At 39.7% G+C, this 16755-nt stretch overlaps 3 protein-coding genes across 3 annotated transcripts in view; 2 read left to right on the top strand and 1 right to left on the bottom strand.

Annotated features, from left to right (window-relative positions):
* The window catches only part of NF1 (neurofibromin 1), a 234514-nt gene that overhangs the window by 46226 nt on the left and 171533 nt on the right, over positions 1–16755 (bottom strand). The gene's annotated exons all lie outside the window — the stretch shown is intronic.
* On the top strand, positions 1124–4461 carry EVI2A (ecotropic viral integration site 2A; the record flags this gene model as incomplete). The annotated part of the gene is made up of 2 exons (XM_080923904.1): positions 1124–1254; positions 3770–4461. Exon 2 carries the CDS (start codon positions 3790–3792, stop codon positions 4459–4461), a length of 672 nt encoding a protein of 223 aa, XP_080780030.1. The 5' UTR covers positions 1124–1254; positions 3770–3789.
* Positions 14603–15934, top strand: EVI2B (ecotropic viral integration site 2B; the record flags this gene model as incomplete). Its single annotated transcript, XM_080923037.1, has 1 exon — positions 14603–15934. The coding sequence occupies one exon, from the start codon at positions 14603–14605 to the stop codon at positions 15932–15934; it is 1332 nt and encodes a 443-aa protein (XP_080779163.1).

Below are 16755 nucleotides of genomic sequence, written 5' to 3'. Positions count from 1 at the left end.
CCTCAACTACATGAAAACCTATTTTAGGCCTGCTCCTTTTTGAAGGAAAATGGAGGAGCAGTGGATCTGGGGAAAAGGGAGGTGTGGGGGCAGACTGAGGAGAGGAGGGAGGGGAAGCTGTGGTTGGGATGTATTGAGAGAGAAGACTAAAAAAAAAAAAGAAAAGAAAAGAAAAGAAAAACAACAACAAAAAATAATCAAAGCTACCATGGGCAACTTAATGAACCTCACTCAAAATAAAAAAGGAGAGGAGGTCAAAGAGTGATGGCTCAGCAGGTGCTTGTCACACAAATCTGGTGACATCAAAACCTACATAAAGGTAGACATAAATAACTGGGATCAGTCCCAGTGACACCATAAACATAAATAAAAAATTTAAATTATATAAATTAAAAGTGGTCTTTTTTTAAGAAAATGAGGGATTGTCTAACGAGTCTAGCTGATTAGTGTGATGCTCATTAGAAAAAATGGGGGACATGATCAAAGATAGTGCTAGAGATGCATGAAGTGTTCAGGGCTAGTGAGAAAACAAGAACATCAAAACAGGTGAAGGGAAGATCCTAGTATGATAGGAACTGAGAGGGTCTGCTGTGATCCAGGCTCCTGTACAATCAGCAGAGCCAAGGAGATCATCAGGGGTATCTATCTGATTTCACAGAAGACAATGTAATCCACCCCAGACCTGTCAAACTGTACACGCCACACCCTGTAAGCATTCCTAGCCCAAATTCTGCTCAGATCACTGCTGTAGTTCACAGCTTTAAAGGGGAGTGATGTGTGTGACAAATACCTCCAAGGATTCCACATTTATGTTTTTAAATCTGTCTGTGATACAAAATAAAATTAGATGCCATCAAGTAATTTCCATTGATTAATACTAATTTCAGAAGCAGACCGCAGACATAAGCAGTAAGCCAGAGGTTGGGAGGAGAGAGAGAGGGAGGGAAGGGAAAGGGAGAAGAGAGGTAAAAAGCCCTCCCCATTCTGGGGGTGGAGACTGGCACTACAAAGCCTCTTGTCATCCCATTGCCAAGTGGAGGAGTCAGTCTTTGCTTTTCCCCGTGACATGTGTTTGAGTTGCAGTGGAAAGGAAATGTGTCATCTGTGGTTTGGTTTCAAAAGTGGAAAACGAGCTGCACGTATCCTCTTAAAAAGCCCTGCAGATTTAAGTATCATGGTCTCCAAACAATTCTACTTAAACTAAGAAGAGCAGAAGTGGCAGATAAGTAAAGGCGGGACGGAAAGCTTGGTAAGGTAGGTCGCACACGTGGCTCTCTTATTCCTTCCCACTTACAGGTTTGTTCAGGTTAGTGGAGAGGAAGTGCAATTTTTCAAAGATGTATACATTTATCTAACAATGTAGAACTGTTATTTTTTCTATTCTATTTATAATTATTAATATGGAGTTTTAAATCAGGATGAGGATGGTCTTGAGTTTGTTCTCAAATGAGTTGAAATCAGCTTTGGGTGTTGTTTTGTTTTTAATTACAAATCTGACTAAAAATGAGACAAAACCCAAAACCAGAAGAAAACCAAAACGTTACTAACCCAACCTGGCCTCTGGGGCATGAAATCGAGATGTAGGAACAGTCTCTATTCTCAGGCAGTTGTGAGCCAAGAGTCTCATTTTGCCAGCAGCTTGTTTACTGGGGCATGGCAGCACATCTGGCTGGAGACAACAGCGGACCTATTGTGTTGTCCTGCGGCACACGGCTAGTGTGTAGAGTACTGTGATGCACACTGCACTGTGGATGAACTAATGTGATCAAAATAACCTACAGTAAGCCATTTTAACCTTGAATGCATAAGTCTACTCTGGTAGAAAAGGATGGATATTTCTCACTAAATCAATTTAAAGCGCATCTTTTTTGGGGTGTGTGACTGGCTTATAAAGTATCCAGAGAATCCTACAATTCAACTTGAGGACCGAAGCTGAATACTATCACACAAAAGTCAGTGTGTTGTATCTTTAAGCATCTACCAACAGTCATAATCCCAATAGTAATCTGGACCCCAGAACACTCGTTTTTGCCCCTCTCCAATCTTAGTATAAAATATTAATCAAAATGTAGTTTCTAATTAGCATCATTTATTATATGCTAGTTTTGTCTGTGCAACTTAGCATATCTCATCTGTTAATCTCAACGTCTGTGTTTTATTAGGATTCTGATATTGTTGAATAGCTTATATTATACCATAGCAAACCTCCCTGGCTCAACTGTGTCTAGCAGGGTGGGTGGTATCTGTACTACTCGGGAGTAGTTTAGAGACAGACTCTTAGGCCCTAACCTGGACCTGGAAAAGACAAAAAAAAAAAAAAAAAAAACAAAACAGAAAACAAAAGCCTTCATATACTCAAGTTTGAAAGTAACATCTATAAAACACACATGGTGCTTAACAAGACAACTACACTCATTAAGTATTCAGTCTAGTGTTTGCTCAGTCTCCTCTCATTTACGCTCTGAATAAAATATTCTTTCAAAAGTTACTCTGGAGAACTGGTATAGTGTTATAAACACCTCAGGTGGTCCTGGCTACCCACCTTTGATCTCAGAACTCAGGAGACAGAGGTAGGCTGATCTTTTAAAGAGTAGAAACAACTCACTTCTCTAAAGTTGCAACAATGTATCTTGCTAGGTTAGCTATACTTCGGGCAGATATGTCAGCCCCAGGGAGATCTCTAAGCAGATGGCCAGTAACAAGAGCTAAGAACAGATTTTGTCCTTTTATACATTGGCTTCTAGGAAGCTCTGAGCCCCAAACTGAACTTTAGTTTTTGGGAGGAGGGGTAGGATGAGGGCTGAGCATGTGCTACCAAGATGCTGCACACTGGCTGCTGAGTCTCAGCCTTCTAATGTTAAGATGAGCTGCTGAGTCAGGCACTGTGTTCTAGGGCCCCAGGAGCCTGATGAGTGATTCCTTTTAATTTTTCTCTACAATTTCTTTTGTAGATTTCTATTAAAATGAGAGAGAAAAAAATGTCGGTTATAAAATGACAACAAGGGTGGCCACCTTTTATATACCTCTTGAGTGCAAAAGAAGTCGTTTGTTTTTCTTGACTCTAGGTTGACACAAGCATTATTATGTCTCTGCTATTTGGAAAGCCATAGTCAGCTACGGCAATAGAGGCGGACTCAGCAGTGCCTACAAAGCTTCATTCTAGGACCAGAATCCTCAGGCTTCATGACAAGGAACGGACAAACAGCACTTCAAATTCTCACTGATGTACACCTGCTCTCATCTCAGGCTCCACCAAACCTCCACCATCCCTCTTCCACAAGAAAGCCAGTTGTATCTTTTTAAACTTGAAACAAAACTTTCAAGGCCACGTTCTCCTTTACTTCAAGATGAGGCAGTGCTTCTCAGAGGGTGAACACTTCAGTAAGGAAGAGCCTTAAAGAGGAAGCACAAACACAAAAGCAGAAACATCTGACCACAAGCTGAGGTCCAGGGCACTACCTTAAAAGGGAGACCATGTAGAGCTATGGTGTAAGGTTAAACACGGTTAACATAATTGTAATGCTAACTTACAGCATCAGAATGTACAACAACATGTTTAATTTTTATATAATATCTAAGAACAAGAATGAAAATTCAGTTAAAAAACAAAATAACAAATTCAGTTGAGAAGAATCCAATAACGAAGGGTAGGTGTAGATCTCTGGTGTCCTTGTGCTATCTATCTCAAGTGCAGCCCACTAACTACAATTACTCCACATGCCAGACACTGTACTTCCACACACTAACAATCGATATTGCTTCTCAACAGATACCAGTGTACCTGTGGGCATGGAGCACACAGGACAGTGCCTGCATCTTGTTTTCCTGATGACAATGGTGTGGTCCTCGTCTCCTGGAACACAAGCAAACTACACACATTGGTGGGCTAACAGTACCACTGCCTCAGGTCCCATTAATCAAAACAGCACGAGCAGACATCCAAGTGAGAACACAAACCTTGTCACTCCTGAAGTGGGTCACAAGGTGAGTGCCTCAGACAAGCCTGCATCATCTCCCACTGTGCCTTTAGCCCCTACATCTATACCCAAGACCTCCATGCCCCAAGTCTTCACAAACAGTTCTCCGACAGCGACAGCAAAGATCAAAAGTCAGGAGGAGACTTTTAAAAAGGAAGTCTGTGAGGAGAGTACCAGCAACATGGCTATGCTAATTTGCTTAATTGTTATTGCAGTGCTATTCCTTATCTGTACCTTTCTGTTTCTATCAACTGTGGTTCTGGCAAACAAAGTCTCATCTCTCAGAAGGTCAAAACAAGTAGGCAAGCGCCAGCCTCGGAGCAACGGCGACTTTCTGGCAAGCAGTGGACTCTGGACTGCTGAATCGGACACTTGGAAAAGAGCAAAGGCGCTCACAGGCCCCAACCTCCTGATGCAATCTACTGGTGTGCTTACCACTGCCAGGGAAAGGAAGCATGAAGAAGGAACTGAAAAACTCAACTAGGCCATGGCTTGGAAAGGGAAATGCAAAGCAGTAATGAGGAAGGCTGAGTTAAAAATAAAGGTGGCTGGTGGCATTTCACATCCGTGTTTGCTCAGATGATCAAAAGTCTGACATGCTGTTTGTTTAGCATCAAACAGACCAGAAAGGGAAATGTATGCCTGCTGAAGTTTTATTTCTGTTTCATACTTCATATTTTTAAGAGAGTGAATAAAACAACAGTAGCTGAAGAAACTAATAGAAATAACACTTAGTAACTAAATACTCCTGTTTAGCAGTGGATGATCTCTGTCTGAATGTACTTGAACTTGGAAGAGGTCTCATTAAGCCCTCAGAGCCAAGCAGATGCCACAATGCCTAGCAGAAACCAAATTCCTAATTTATAGAATTCAACTATGTAATGCAATAGTACATTCTCACTGGATGAGATAAAACCCGTACCAGCTGGTATCTTAGCACAGCTAATGTTAGGCTACATCTTCTTACCTTTACATAAGGCACAAGACAGAAGTGCTTTTCTACTACACATAACACATTAAAACCTAATTTTGTACAATAAATGAAAAAAAGACTTTAGAACAAAGCTGACTATGCATCTCTCATTCACGTTGTTTTAGAGTATATTATAAAAATGAGAAAAACAACACAACCAAAACAGGTGAGATTTATACCCACAACAGAAGGCTATGAATAAATATAAAAAGGTTTAGTGTTTGAGAATAGCATTTGAAGACACTAGAGAGATGACTCAGAAGAGAGGAGAGCACTGACTGTTCTTCCAGAGGACCCTGGTTCTATGCCCGTCATTCACACAAGCCTCAGAGCTGGCTGCAACTCCAGTTCCAAGGCTTCCTTGGGCACCAGGCACACACATGGTACACAAACATAAACCATATACATCCATATATATAAAGTAAATTTTCAAAAAAGAGTAACATTTATATTTTGTACACAGTTTACTAGAAGATTAATAAAAAGCACCAGTCAGATGTGGTAGCACACACCTGTATTCCCAACATTTTGGAAACTCAGATCAGAGGTTTCTGAGTTTGAGGCTAGCCTGGCCTCACAGTGAGACCCTGCCTTAAGAATTAACAAAACACAACAAATGCCTTAAAGTTATAGAGTCTAAGGATGCTAGGTAAGTTATAAATGATTAACTTTCACTTTTACTCTTCCAAGCAGCACGAATAAAAGAAAGTGAAATGTGTGTGTGTGTGTACGCACACACGAGTGTGCACATGTACATTTGCAAGTACAGGTGCTCACAGAATCTAGTTTATTCAAAATCCCTCTGGAGCTAGAGTGACAGGTGATGATGAACCACTTGATGTGAGCACTAGGAACTGAACTTGCAAGAGAGCAGGATGTTTCCTTTTTTCTTTTAAATCGGTTTGTTTATTATGTATCCAGCATTCTGCCAATATGTATGTCCACAGGCCAGAAGCAGTCACCAGATCTCATTAAAGATGGTTATAAGCTACTATGTGGTTACTGGGAATTGAAATCAAGATCTCTGGATGTGCTCTTAATCTCTGAGCCATATCTCCAGCCCAATATGTTCCTTTTTTAAAAATTAAAAAATTTTATTTTATGTGAGTGTTTTGCCTGCATGTATGTCTACGCACAGTGTTCATGCAGTACCCTTGAAGGCCAGAAAATGGTGTTAGGTCCCCTGGAACTGGGGTTACAAACAGCCGTGACTTGCTAGGTGGGTGTTAGACTTGGGTCCTCTACAAGAGCAGCAAGTGCACTTAACTGTTAAGCCATCCTTCCAGGTCCTTAACATTTCCCTCTTAGTTAGGGCTTCATCCTGGCTGCACATCAGAACTAAATAAAAATGTCAATACTTAACTCTTGAGCCCTCTACCTGATTCCAGTCATAATGAGCTGATTTTCAAGTCAAGTACAGGGGTTTATTCCTAACTCCCTCAATGGTGTTCCCCTTAACCATCATACTCACTTCTGTCAAACTCTGTGACTTTAAATTCTGGGTTACATCTTTAAATGAATTGTGCGTTGAGGGGCATATAAGACCAAATTATTTTCTTTATTTTTTAATGTGTATGGGTATTTTGCTTGCATATGTGTCTATGTAAGACTACATGTGTGTCTGGTGCCCACAGAGGCAAGAAGAAGTCATCAGATCCTCTCTAGGACTGGAGTTACAGATGGCTGTGAGCTGACATATGGGTGCTGGGAGCGGAACTTGGTTGTTTGAAAGAGTAGTCAGTGTACTTAACTGCTGATACCAATTTTCTACTAGTTAAAAAGAAAAGTTCACCTCCCCAAACAGCAAATCATAACCATGTTACACCAGACAAAGCAAAGTGTCATCAAAATGAAAACTAAAGCACTCAAGGGCAAGCAGACACTTGGACCAGTCTCTCTCGCTCTTACATCTCTTCCGGATGCTCTGCTCTGGTCCTTTTGCTGTTAGAAGGTCTGTGGGTGGAGTGAGGGTTTTTGTTTGTTCTGTAACTTGGGCTGACCTCAAAATCACTGTGTTTGATGATCTCCAACACACAAGAGCCTCCCGCTCAACCTCCAAAATGCTGAGATTACAGGCATGCATCATTATGCCAGACTCTGCTTACATATTCACAATAATAGTAATGTCTTTCTTTTTTAGAAAGCATTCCGGCAAACATACAGCACATGGTAGAGTCATCCCTAGTATGTGTAACCCACAGCACCAAAATCAAATTGGTGAGAATAACCTAGCTTTCACTGATGCTCTGCCTATACTTTCCTTGGGTGCTGTCAGTGAAGGATTAACACTCATATGTACTTCTTACCTACCGTATGAGACACCATTTTATCCACTGCTTGCAATACTCCAAGGTAATATTTCTTCAGAGGAGAAAATGGTGACTGAGAAGGGCACTGACTTTCCTAAGATTTAAACAGCATTCATTTCTTCCAGTAAGAAATCTCCCTCAGAATTTATTTACCTCAGAATATATAATTTCTTAGTGGCAAGACTCAGTCCTAAATTTTTAGATTATATAGCCAAATCACTGGAGAGTAAGGGATCAGCTACAAGCACTTAAGTTATATAGATTGTGTTTCAGAATAAGCTCTGTTGAAGGAGCACACTTCTTAGTCATCCTGTGGCATATTGCACTTCCTGTAACTGCTATTGATAAACTTCCTCTGCTGCACAGAAGCCATCTCAGTGTGCTAGAGGACCATTTTTAATCTGCACTGAAACACCCCTTTTCTTTCTCAGCCAAATCATCAACATGTCCTGTTAGAACAAGAATTTACATTCTGCGAAAGAAGTTCACAGGTAAGCACACCCCGACAGAGGCCCTCTGATTTCTGATTTCAGTTTTGCTTATTTAAAACCAAAATCTCATTAGTGTTTTAAAATTTGTTGAGTTCAACTCTTGACAATTTAAGGGTGTCTACAGAAAGTTTCTGTGGCTCTGCTATGCAGAATTTTATAAACTTATATTCAGGGTTGATACTGTCTGAAAGATTTTTATCAAGGTTTTAATATTATCAGCCCTTTCAAGTTTACTCAGTCAAAACATTTGTTAACACCATTTTAATAATTTTAAGTAAGCCAAGAGTTAAAAATAAATTAAATTCTACAGGCTTTGACTAAGTTTACAATCTCTAAAATATTGTTAAAAAATTCTAGGGCAGGGGCAGAGCCTGCCAAACATGTGTAAGACCCCGGGTTTGGTCCCTGGCACCATAATAAAGAGGGAACAGAGAAACAGAGTCTGACTTTCTACACAGGCGTTCTACTCATACAGATTAGATTATCTCATCATGATTTTTTTTAATTATTAAAAAAAAGTCAGTGTTTGTACATGTAGACCAGGTTGGTCTCTAACGCAGGTCTTTCTGTCTCCACCTCACAAATATCAGGATTAAAAGCATTAACTACCATGACTGGTGTCAATTATTTTGTCTATAAATTATGAATGATCACCTTTGTTTTAACTTAAAGAGAAATAGATGGATACTTACTGTGTGGTTTTTGTATAAAATAAAATTTATATTTAAGTAATAATTACGACATATAACTATGTCATTTAGTAAGTTCCATAAGGCAAAACTATGATGATAAAATGGGTATGTGTGTGTGCAAATCACCTATGTGCTCATGCCACATACTCTGAGCTGACCTGTTAGTGAAGAATATACACAGGAAGAAACATCCACAGAAAAAACATTGTGTAAAAACTTGTTAGTATATGAAAAAGATATTTGCCTTGTGACTAAATGGAACAATTATAAATAAAATAAATAAAAATGCACTGAGCTTCCAAAGACCTGCAGTCCCAAAGAAAAATAAGTGGGTTAGACCCTATTTTAATACCTCATCAACATAACTTTTCCTTACAGCAGTCTGGTTTAATTTTTTGGTTTTTGTTTTTCAAAACAAGGGTTTCTCTCTGTAGCCCCAGCTGTCCTGGAACTCTCTTTGTAATCAGGCTGGCCTTGAACTTACAGAGATCTGCCTGCCTCTGCTGGGACAAAGGGTATGCACCACCACTGCCATCAGGATTGGTTTGAATTTTTAAAAGTAGTGTATGTTACATAAGCTAAAAAAATAAAGATGTTCTTAAGCTCAGATTTGTCTAAAACAGGGTTAGTCTCAAGTTTCAACATGTTCCTACATAATTCTAATTAGAAGTATCATGTAATTCTCAACTTGTTAAATATATATCTGATGCCTTTTAATGCTCAATCTTTAAAGAAGTATCACAAATTTTTCAGTACACTGTAATGATTACAACTCATACGCTAACTATTTAAAACTCCTAAACTGCTCATACAGACTCCTGGACTAGTGTGGCTTCCTGGTATTTCTTTTCCTGCCCTTGACATAAGCCTGGCCCCAAACGTACTGGCACAGTCCTGGAGACCTTACAGGAATCTTCTCCCACAAAGCCTTTCTTGTTCCCAACTCTACAAAGGCTCAGGGCAGCATGGTTTCCACACTAGTGTGTCACAGCCTAGGGCTGTGACAGCTTGTCTAGTCAACCAACTTCTCTCTCTCTCTCTCTCTCTCTCTCTCTCTCTCTCTCTCTCTCTCTCTCTCTCCCTCTCTCTCTCTCAAAACCCAAAAGATGAAAATATGACCACTTAGGTCATGCAAATGAATCTTATTACTCAGGAACTTTCTGGGTATCATTACTTATTAAAAATAGCCATAAAACACTACTTGTAATTCAAGATTGATTTCCTTTTCTGGTTTCTTCCTATTACAGTTTTAAATTTCACTAGTACTAGAGACAGCACTAGTACTATGTGCCTATTTCTTATATGTATACTATAATTTGCCTGTCTTGTTGCTGTTGGTTTTGGGGGACAGGGTCTCCCTACAATGTACCCTTGGTTAGACTGGAACCCACAAGCAGACCTAGTTGGCCTCTAATTCCAAGACCTGCCTGCCTCTGCCTCTAGAAATGAAGGTATGAACCTTCACACCTAGCTACAACTCATTTTCATACTCTAACATCAGAATAATGGAAAGACTCACTATTTTGCTTGTTTATTTGAGATGGGGTATCACTATCTAGCCTTGGCTGGTTTGGACCTTGTTAAGTAGATCAGGCTGGCTTCAAATTCACAGAGATCCATTTACCTCTACTTCCGGTGCTATAATTAAAGGCCTAAGACACCGTGCATAGTTCAAAGACAAAACGTGACACAACTATCTACACTGACCTTTTTTTCCCCCTTAAGGAATGTTTTCTAAAGTTTATCAATTTTTTATTAAAATGATATATTTCTTACCACAGCCAATTTAACAGCATTAATTTTACATAGGTAATATTGTGGTATGGGGACCAAACTCAGGGTAACATGCATGGCAGACAATCGCTGTAGCCCTGGCATTATGTGACAGGTACACACCCAATATGAGGGAGCTCCCATTTCACTGTATCTGTGCTTGCATATGGAGTCACCAAAAATATTTACATTTTCCTTAAAAAAAAAAAAAAAAACAAAACAGGAAAAACAAAGAACCAAAATGCAGATTTAAACCTCAGAGTTTAAATACAGAGAAAAGTATTGCTATAACAAGGCTGAGAAATCTAGATTTTCCTTAGCAGGAGACTAAAAGATTTCAAAGCAAAGTCCTATATAGACTGTTCATAGGTTCTCTGTGGTTGTCAGGCTTACTTTGGGGCAGTGTGGGCCCTTGCAGTAGACGGAGCCTGGAATAAAAGTTTGTTTGAGGATGGGTCGTCTAGCCTCTGTCCTGGATGGTCAGCTCTTTGTTGTGACAGGAAATGACAATTCCCACAGTGTCTTTACCCATGTCAAGTCTCTCTCCCTGACTGCACTTTATCTACTTCAGTCTTTAGAAACTTCCTGATAGTTAATAAACAACTACCATTTCCAAGTATTTCTCTTTCTTCAACATCTTTTCTAAGCAACTGATCCTTTCCCACATAGCTGGTGCATCCTAAATTTTTGTACAACTACTTGTTAGTGCTCCTTTAAATAAAAGAAAAAATTTATTCTCATTACCATTCCTGTCTATTCTAAATTTTAATTCTTTTTTTTTAAATCCCTTGCCCCAAATTAGCTGACCATCACCTTTCTCTGCAGAAACAGTGTGCATTTATAGGAACATACCAGTTACATAATTGGCAAATGCACTGAATAACTAGTTTCATTAAATCTGAAAAGAGTCAGGCTTCCTGGCCCCCAAAATTATTAGATCCAAAATTTCTTCTTTTTGTCTTGATATTTCTCTTCTAGCCTATTCTGAGCTGCTTGAGTAAGAGTCTAACAGGTTCTTCTGCTCTACTGCGGAAGATCCTAGGAGGGTACGGGATACAAATGATGAGCAGGAAAATGCTAGGCTCTTTGAAAGTGGGTTTGGTTTACTACTGCTGACAAGTGGAAACATCACACTGAAGCCTCAGCTTCCTACTGACATCAGAGGTGAAGAGCCTATCAAAGCTGATCTTACAAACCAAATTGGGTTTTGTAATTCTGCTCCTGTTTTAGCTGGTTCCTCCTCTATTTCCTTTTTCAGCTAAATAAAAAGAGGAACCATATGGTTCCTTTATTTTAAGCAAAGTCACAAAAGAGGAAACATTTTTAGCTGGAGACAATTCTATATCTTCTGTTGCTTTGGAAAACATTTTCTAAAAACACTTACAAAAGGAAACTCTGAACACCATTTTCTAACCAAGGCCTTTTATGGGGGGGGGGGCAGCCTATAAAATGACTGTGTGGAACAGTATGAATGATGACCATCTAGAGATGAGTCAGACCCTCATATCTATGCCAAAAATTTCAATGTTTCCTGTAAAGAACCTTACAAGATGGAGAAAACCCAGAATTTAACTAAGTTTTCTTTTATCTGCTGATATTATGATAGAAGGCTTCATAGAAAGAAAAGTGAGATGGTAAAGAACCAAGAGGCTAGCGCAAATGACATGTTTCCCGAGCAACTAATATGAAAGGCACAGGGAATCAACATTGGAAAACATCAAACAGTGGACAGAGACAGTACAGACTTCAGAATCACGTGGCACAAAGTCTCATGCTGTCACTAACAGCCCAAATTGCTCAACTCATTCTAATTTGCTTCTGTGAGGATGAAATGAAATAAAGTATGTAAGTCACAAATTTATAGCACATCCTATAAAGGTATTTTCTTCCTTTGTTTTTTAATACCTTTGTGGCACTGTTTTTTAAATAATCTCATTTGAGGCAATGGGAATAATAATAGAAAATGTGCAAAAACATAATAAAACAATTATTCAGGTGAGGAGAAGCAGGAATGAGGCACATCCACAAAGAAGGGCCAAAGAAATCAACAAGACAGCACATGCCAAGGAGGCTCAGGGAACAGCTCTCTGTGCTTGTGGTCAGTCAGAGAACGGGGTTTACGAAGGGGAATTTAAATTGAGGTCTACGAGATGAAGACAGATTCAGACAAACAGCAGAGAAGAGGCAAAAAAGAACCCATTAAAGATGACAAAATGGCATAATTTAATGTGCTTGGGAAGTATCCATGGAAGTTAAAGCTTGATTGTCAAGGTATTCTCCAGAGATGTGAAGTAGCAACCAGGTAGATCATGCATGTTTTAAGGGAAATTAATCAGCACCAGGCAAGGGACTTCAGAGAACTATTTCAAATTTTAGACTTTAAGCATAAGAGAGAAAATATAAAGAAGAAACAGACCAAGAAAAATACATTATCTTTTCTTGTAAGTCTGGGTCTTTCTGGCTCAAGCATGTGATCTCAGCAACCAGGGATCTCCAGAGCAGGGCTAACCTGGGTTACACAGGGCGAGTGTCTTAAAACAAACAAACAAACAAACAAACAAGAAAATAAACAAGAAGGGATGTCATTTGTGCTCATCATTCTGCTATGCTGGCAGCAGCTGGGTAAAGAAGTAAAAACTACTCAAATTGTTAAAACCTTTTATTGATATCTTTGGAGTCCTGGAAAAACTAATTTCTTATCATATATAGAAATTAGTATCTACCAGTCTGAGATTGTCTTCCTTAATGTGAAGAAACAGCACAGCTATCTCAGAGAGCCAACACTGCGTTTGGCGACGTCCAGAAAAGACCATTATCCTTAGCACTGACAATGTCACTTTAGAGCATGAGGCAATTAAAAACAACAAACTTCAGGTGACTTTACACACAGAGTTAAGTGGACATTATACAGCCGGGACTTTGGAAGTTAAGCCTTCAAAGTTTCAGCATCTACGTCATCCCACAAAAAGACAGCTGCCAAGCCTGTGCAAAGCCCTGCCCAGGCGCCTGTGCACGCTGTCTGGGCTGGGAGATAGATATGCTTAACTCGTTCTTTATAGGATTCTAAAATTTAGATCTGCTTCAATATCTCTTGGAAACCTTTCCAAAGTTCTCCCAGGGTTCTCCCAGGCCAAGTTAGTCCCTCTGTTCATCTTCTGAGTATGAGGAGACATCAAATTATTGTAATTACGTTTATTTTTCAAGACAGGGTTTCTTTATATTGCCCTGGCTGTCTTGGAACTCACTATGCACACCAGGCTTGTTACAAACTCACAGAGTGAGAGGCCCTTGCTGGGATTAAAGGTGTGCGCCGCCACCAGCTGAGATTACTTTTTACCTGAAAATTTTTACTGGAAGAATTTAAAACACTTGAAAACAATTAAAAAAATTATCAAATCTAGACTAGGGTCTGACACAAAGGTGGTTGTCCAGTATAGGAATGAAAGTAGTAACAGGCTTACTTATTTAACCAATTGAGCTAGAGGGACTTGAATCACTTTAGGATTTTCTTGGTTTTACTTTGTCTTTCAGATTTTCTTTTTAATTTTCATTTTGTGTGTGTCTATGTGTGAGTATGTGCACACGAGTGCTCATGCCTTTACAGAGCAGAGGTGTTAGATTCCCCCGGGACTGGATCTACTGAATTTGCCAATTATGAGATATACATATGAAATGTCCACTAAGATGTTATACAAATGGACTCAGAACAAAGGAGGTTCAAGCTGGGTGCACAGGCCTGGTTGTTTTAGCACAGGGTGAGAGTTTAACATTACATAACTACAACAGAAAAGTCAAACGCAGAGAGAGATTGAATGCTGAGGGTCTATATTTAGGAGACAGGAGAAAAAGAGTTCTAACTGAAGCAGTATGAAAAGAAAAACTGTTACAAGAGTTACTGAGACACTGGTGTAAAGGAATAGTCAACTCAGTAAGGTCAAATATGGTGAAATGAGAGGGGAAAGAAGAACGTAAAGACACAGTGTAAGGCATCGTGGTTTCTGGTGTTCTCTGCAGAGGTAGAACCACTTTATTTCTAGGAGCAGACAGGGAACAGAGCAGAGGGCCCATGGCCACAGGTTGAGCCTCCACACTCAAGACAATATGAAATGAAGGCATGGAGTCTAAAGAACCTAGAGGGGCTGCAAGGTTAAACAGAGATGTTATAAAAGAACTAAGATTATTTCCCAGGAGCTCCAGGTGCTGTACTATAAACTGGAATATTACACTATGTTAAGTAGAAACCAGAATAAAATTTAACCAAAATGCCCTAACCACTCTATTTCAGGCACTGTAATGAAGAGTCAAATGTAACTGGACATCAGATGATAGCCAACCATCTTTATTTTTCTGTCATTGTGAAATCACTGGTAAGGAGGAAACATCTGCAATGGAACTCAAGTATCTGGTCTTCATTTTGCTTTGTCAATACCTGAACAATACGTTCTTCTCACAGACAGAAGCAATCCCGACAGAGCATCAACCACAGTCTACTCTACTCACATCATCAATGTTACATGTTACAACTGATTCTCAAAACACAGCAGGGAATGCTTTGAGTCAAACAACACAATCCAACAACATTTCTTCTGGACGACAAGTACCACCTGGCCAAATCACTCCTGAACAAGCAACACCAGCTGTTTATGCCTCTTCAAGACCACTTACTTATAACATCACCAGACAAGCAGTATCCACGGTCAACAACTCCTTCCCACAAACATCACTATCTGGGTTCACTTTGACCAGTCAATTGTCGCCTTCTGCCCATAATTCTACTAGACAACCACCCAAACCTCTTGTCTATACTTCCACACAACAGCCACCATCACCTGCTCCTACCTCTTTTGGAAAACCAGTAATACAGACTACTCATAAGCAATCCATAAAATCAACACCAACTACTTATTTACCAAGGGACACACCACCACCACCGCCACTCACTCCAGAACCAACGAGTGGCAAAGGAACTGCTCATAAAAACAACCACAATGCCATAGCTGCCATATTAATTGGTACAATTATAATTTCTATGTTGGTAGCTATACTCATGATTATACTGTGGAAATACTTGAGGAAACCAGTCTTAAATGATCAAACCTGGGCGGGTAGGTCTCCATTTGCTGATGGAGAAACACCAGAAATGTGTATGGATAACATTAGAGAGAGTGAGGTATCCACAAAACGTGCATCAGTTGTTACACTTATGACTTGGAAACCAAGCAAAAGCACAGTGTTACCAGATGACTTAGAAGTGAAGCTGTTTGAATCAAGTGAACACATTAATGATACCAACAACCTCAAAACTGAGAATGTAAAGGATCAAATAAATGGTTTATCAGAAGACAGTGTTGATGGGTCCACAGTTGGTACAGCCGTGTCTTCTTCAGATGATGCAGATCTGCCCCTGCCACCTCCCCTTCTTGATTTGGATGAGAACCTGTCAGACAAACCCACAATGATAGTTGTACCTCCTTTATCAAATGATTCTACCAATTGCCCACTATCTCTAGATGGTCGAAATCAAGTGTGTGAAGATCATCATTCCGAGATCAAAGAGCCATTCCCGCCACCTCCTGACACATTTGATGTGTCTTTGTCAGCAGATTTTATAAACAACCAAGAATCTACCCATGAGGCTCAGTGTCAGGAGTTTCCTACTCCTGACTTCCATCAGGACCTGTCAGACTTCCTGCCACCTCCACCTACAGAGCTGCTGTAAAGTGACAGTCTGCTTTCTAGCCTGTCCTCCATCCTGAGATAGCTCTACCTATTCTCGTCCTCATGGTATGGCACACAGGATATGACAACCAGCATCCTAGCGGCTGTTTAGGAACTACCTGACACCTGACTGAAACCCAAGTACATGCACAGGTTATTACAATGGTATGCTTACTAGCTACAGAAGTTATTTTTTAAAGCAGGGAGTCTTTTATATATGTCAATAATCACTTTGGAAACATACGATCTACATAAACTTATTATTATTCAATAGATTCCCCCCCCCCGAAAAGTTGTATATAAACTTATCTTAAATAAATAAAATTCTATTTTTCTACCTCAAAATTTGGGGTATAATAGAAATGAGAAATTTTAAATGGCCAAAGTTTTAATATTTCAAATATTAAATATTTTAATTTATAGAGATTAAAATATATATCTAAGAACAAGACATTTCCATTTTTTGCTTTACTGGAAACATACAGACACAAACAGTATTAAAACATGAAGTCCAAGTGCTGTGGGAACATTTACCCTGAAAAAGTGAGCACCTACCATAAAATGCAGTGTTTGGCCTGCATGTATGTATATACACCATATATATGGCTGGTGCCTGAGGAAGCCAGAAGGTGACACTGGATCCTCTGAAACTAGACGGCATTACTAACATTTTCCGACTGCCATGTACTGTACTGGAGCTGAATCCAAGTCCTCTGTGAGAGGAGTAAGAGCTCTTAACCACTGAGCCACTGCAACTCCTTTCTTTTTTCCTCCTCCTCTTCCTCTTCCTCTTCAAAAGTTTGGAGCGTGGGGGTGGAGGTG

Source organism: Micromys minutus, assembly GCF_963924665.1.
Source record: "Micromys minutus genome assembly, chromosome: 10".
In the NCBI taxonomy this organism is placed as follows: Eukaryota; Metazoa; Chordata; class Mammalia; order Rodentia; family Muridae; genus Micromys; species Micromys minutus.
The sequence above is the reverse complement of the archived record's forward strand: the minus strand, read 5'-3'. Positions and strand labels throughout refer to the sequence as shown.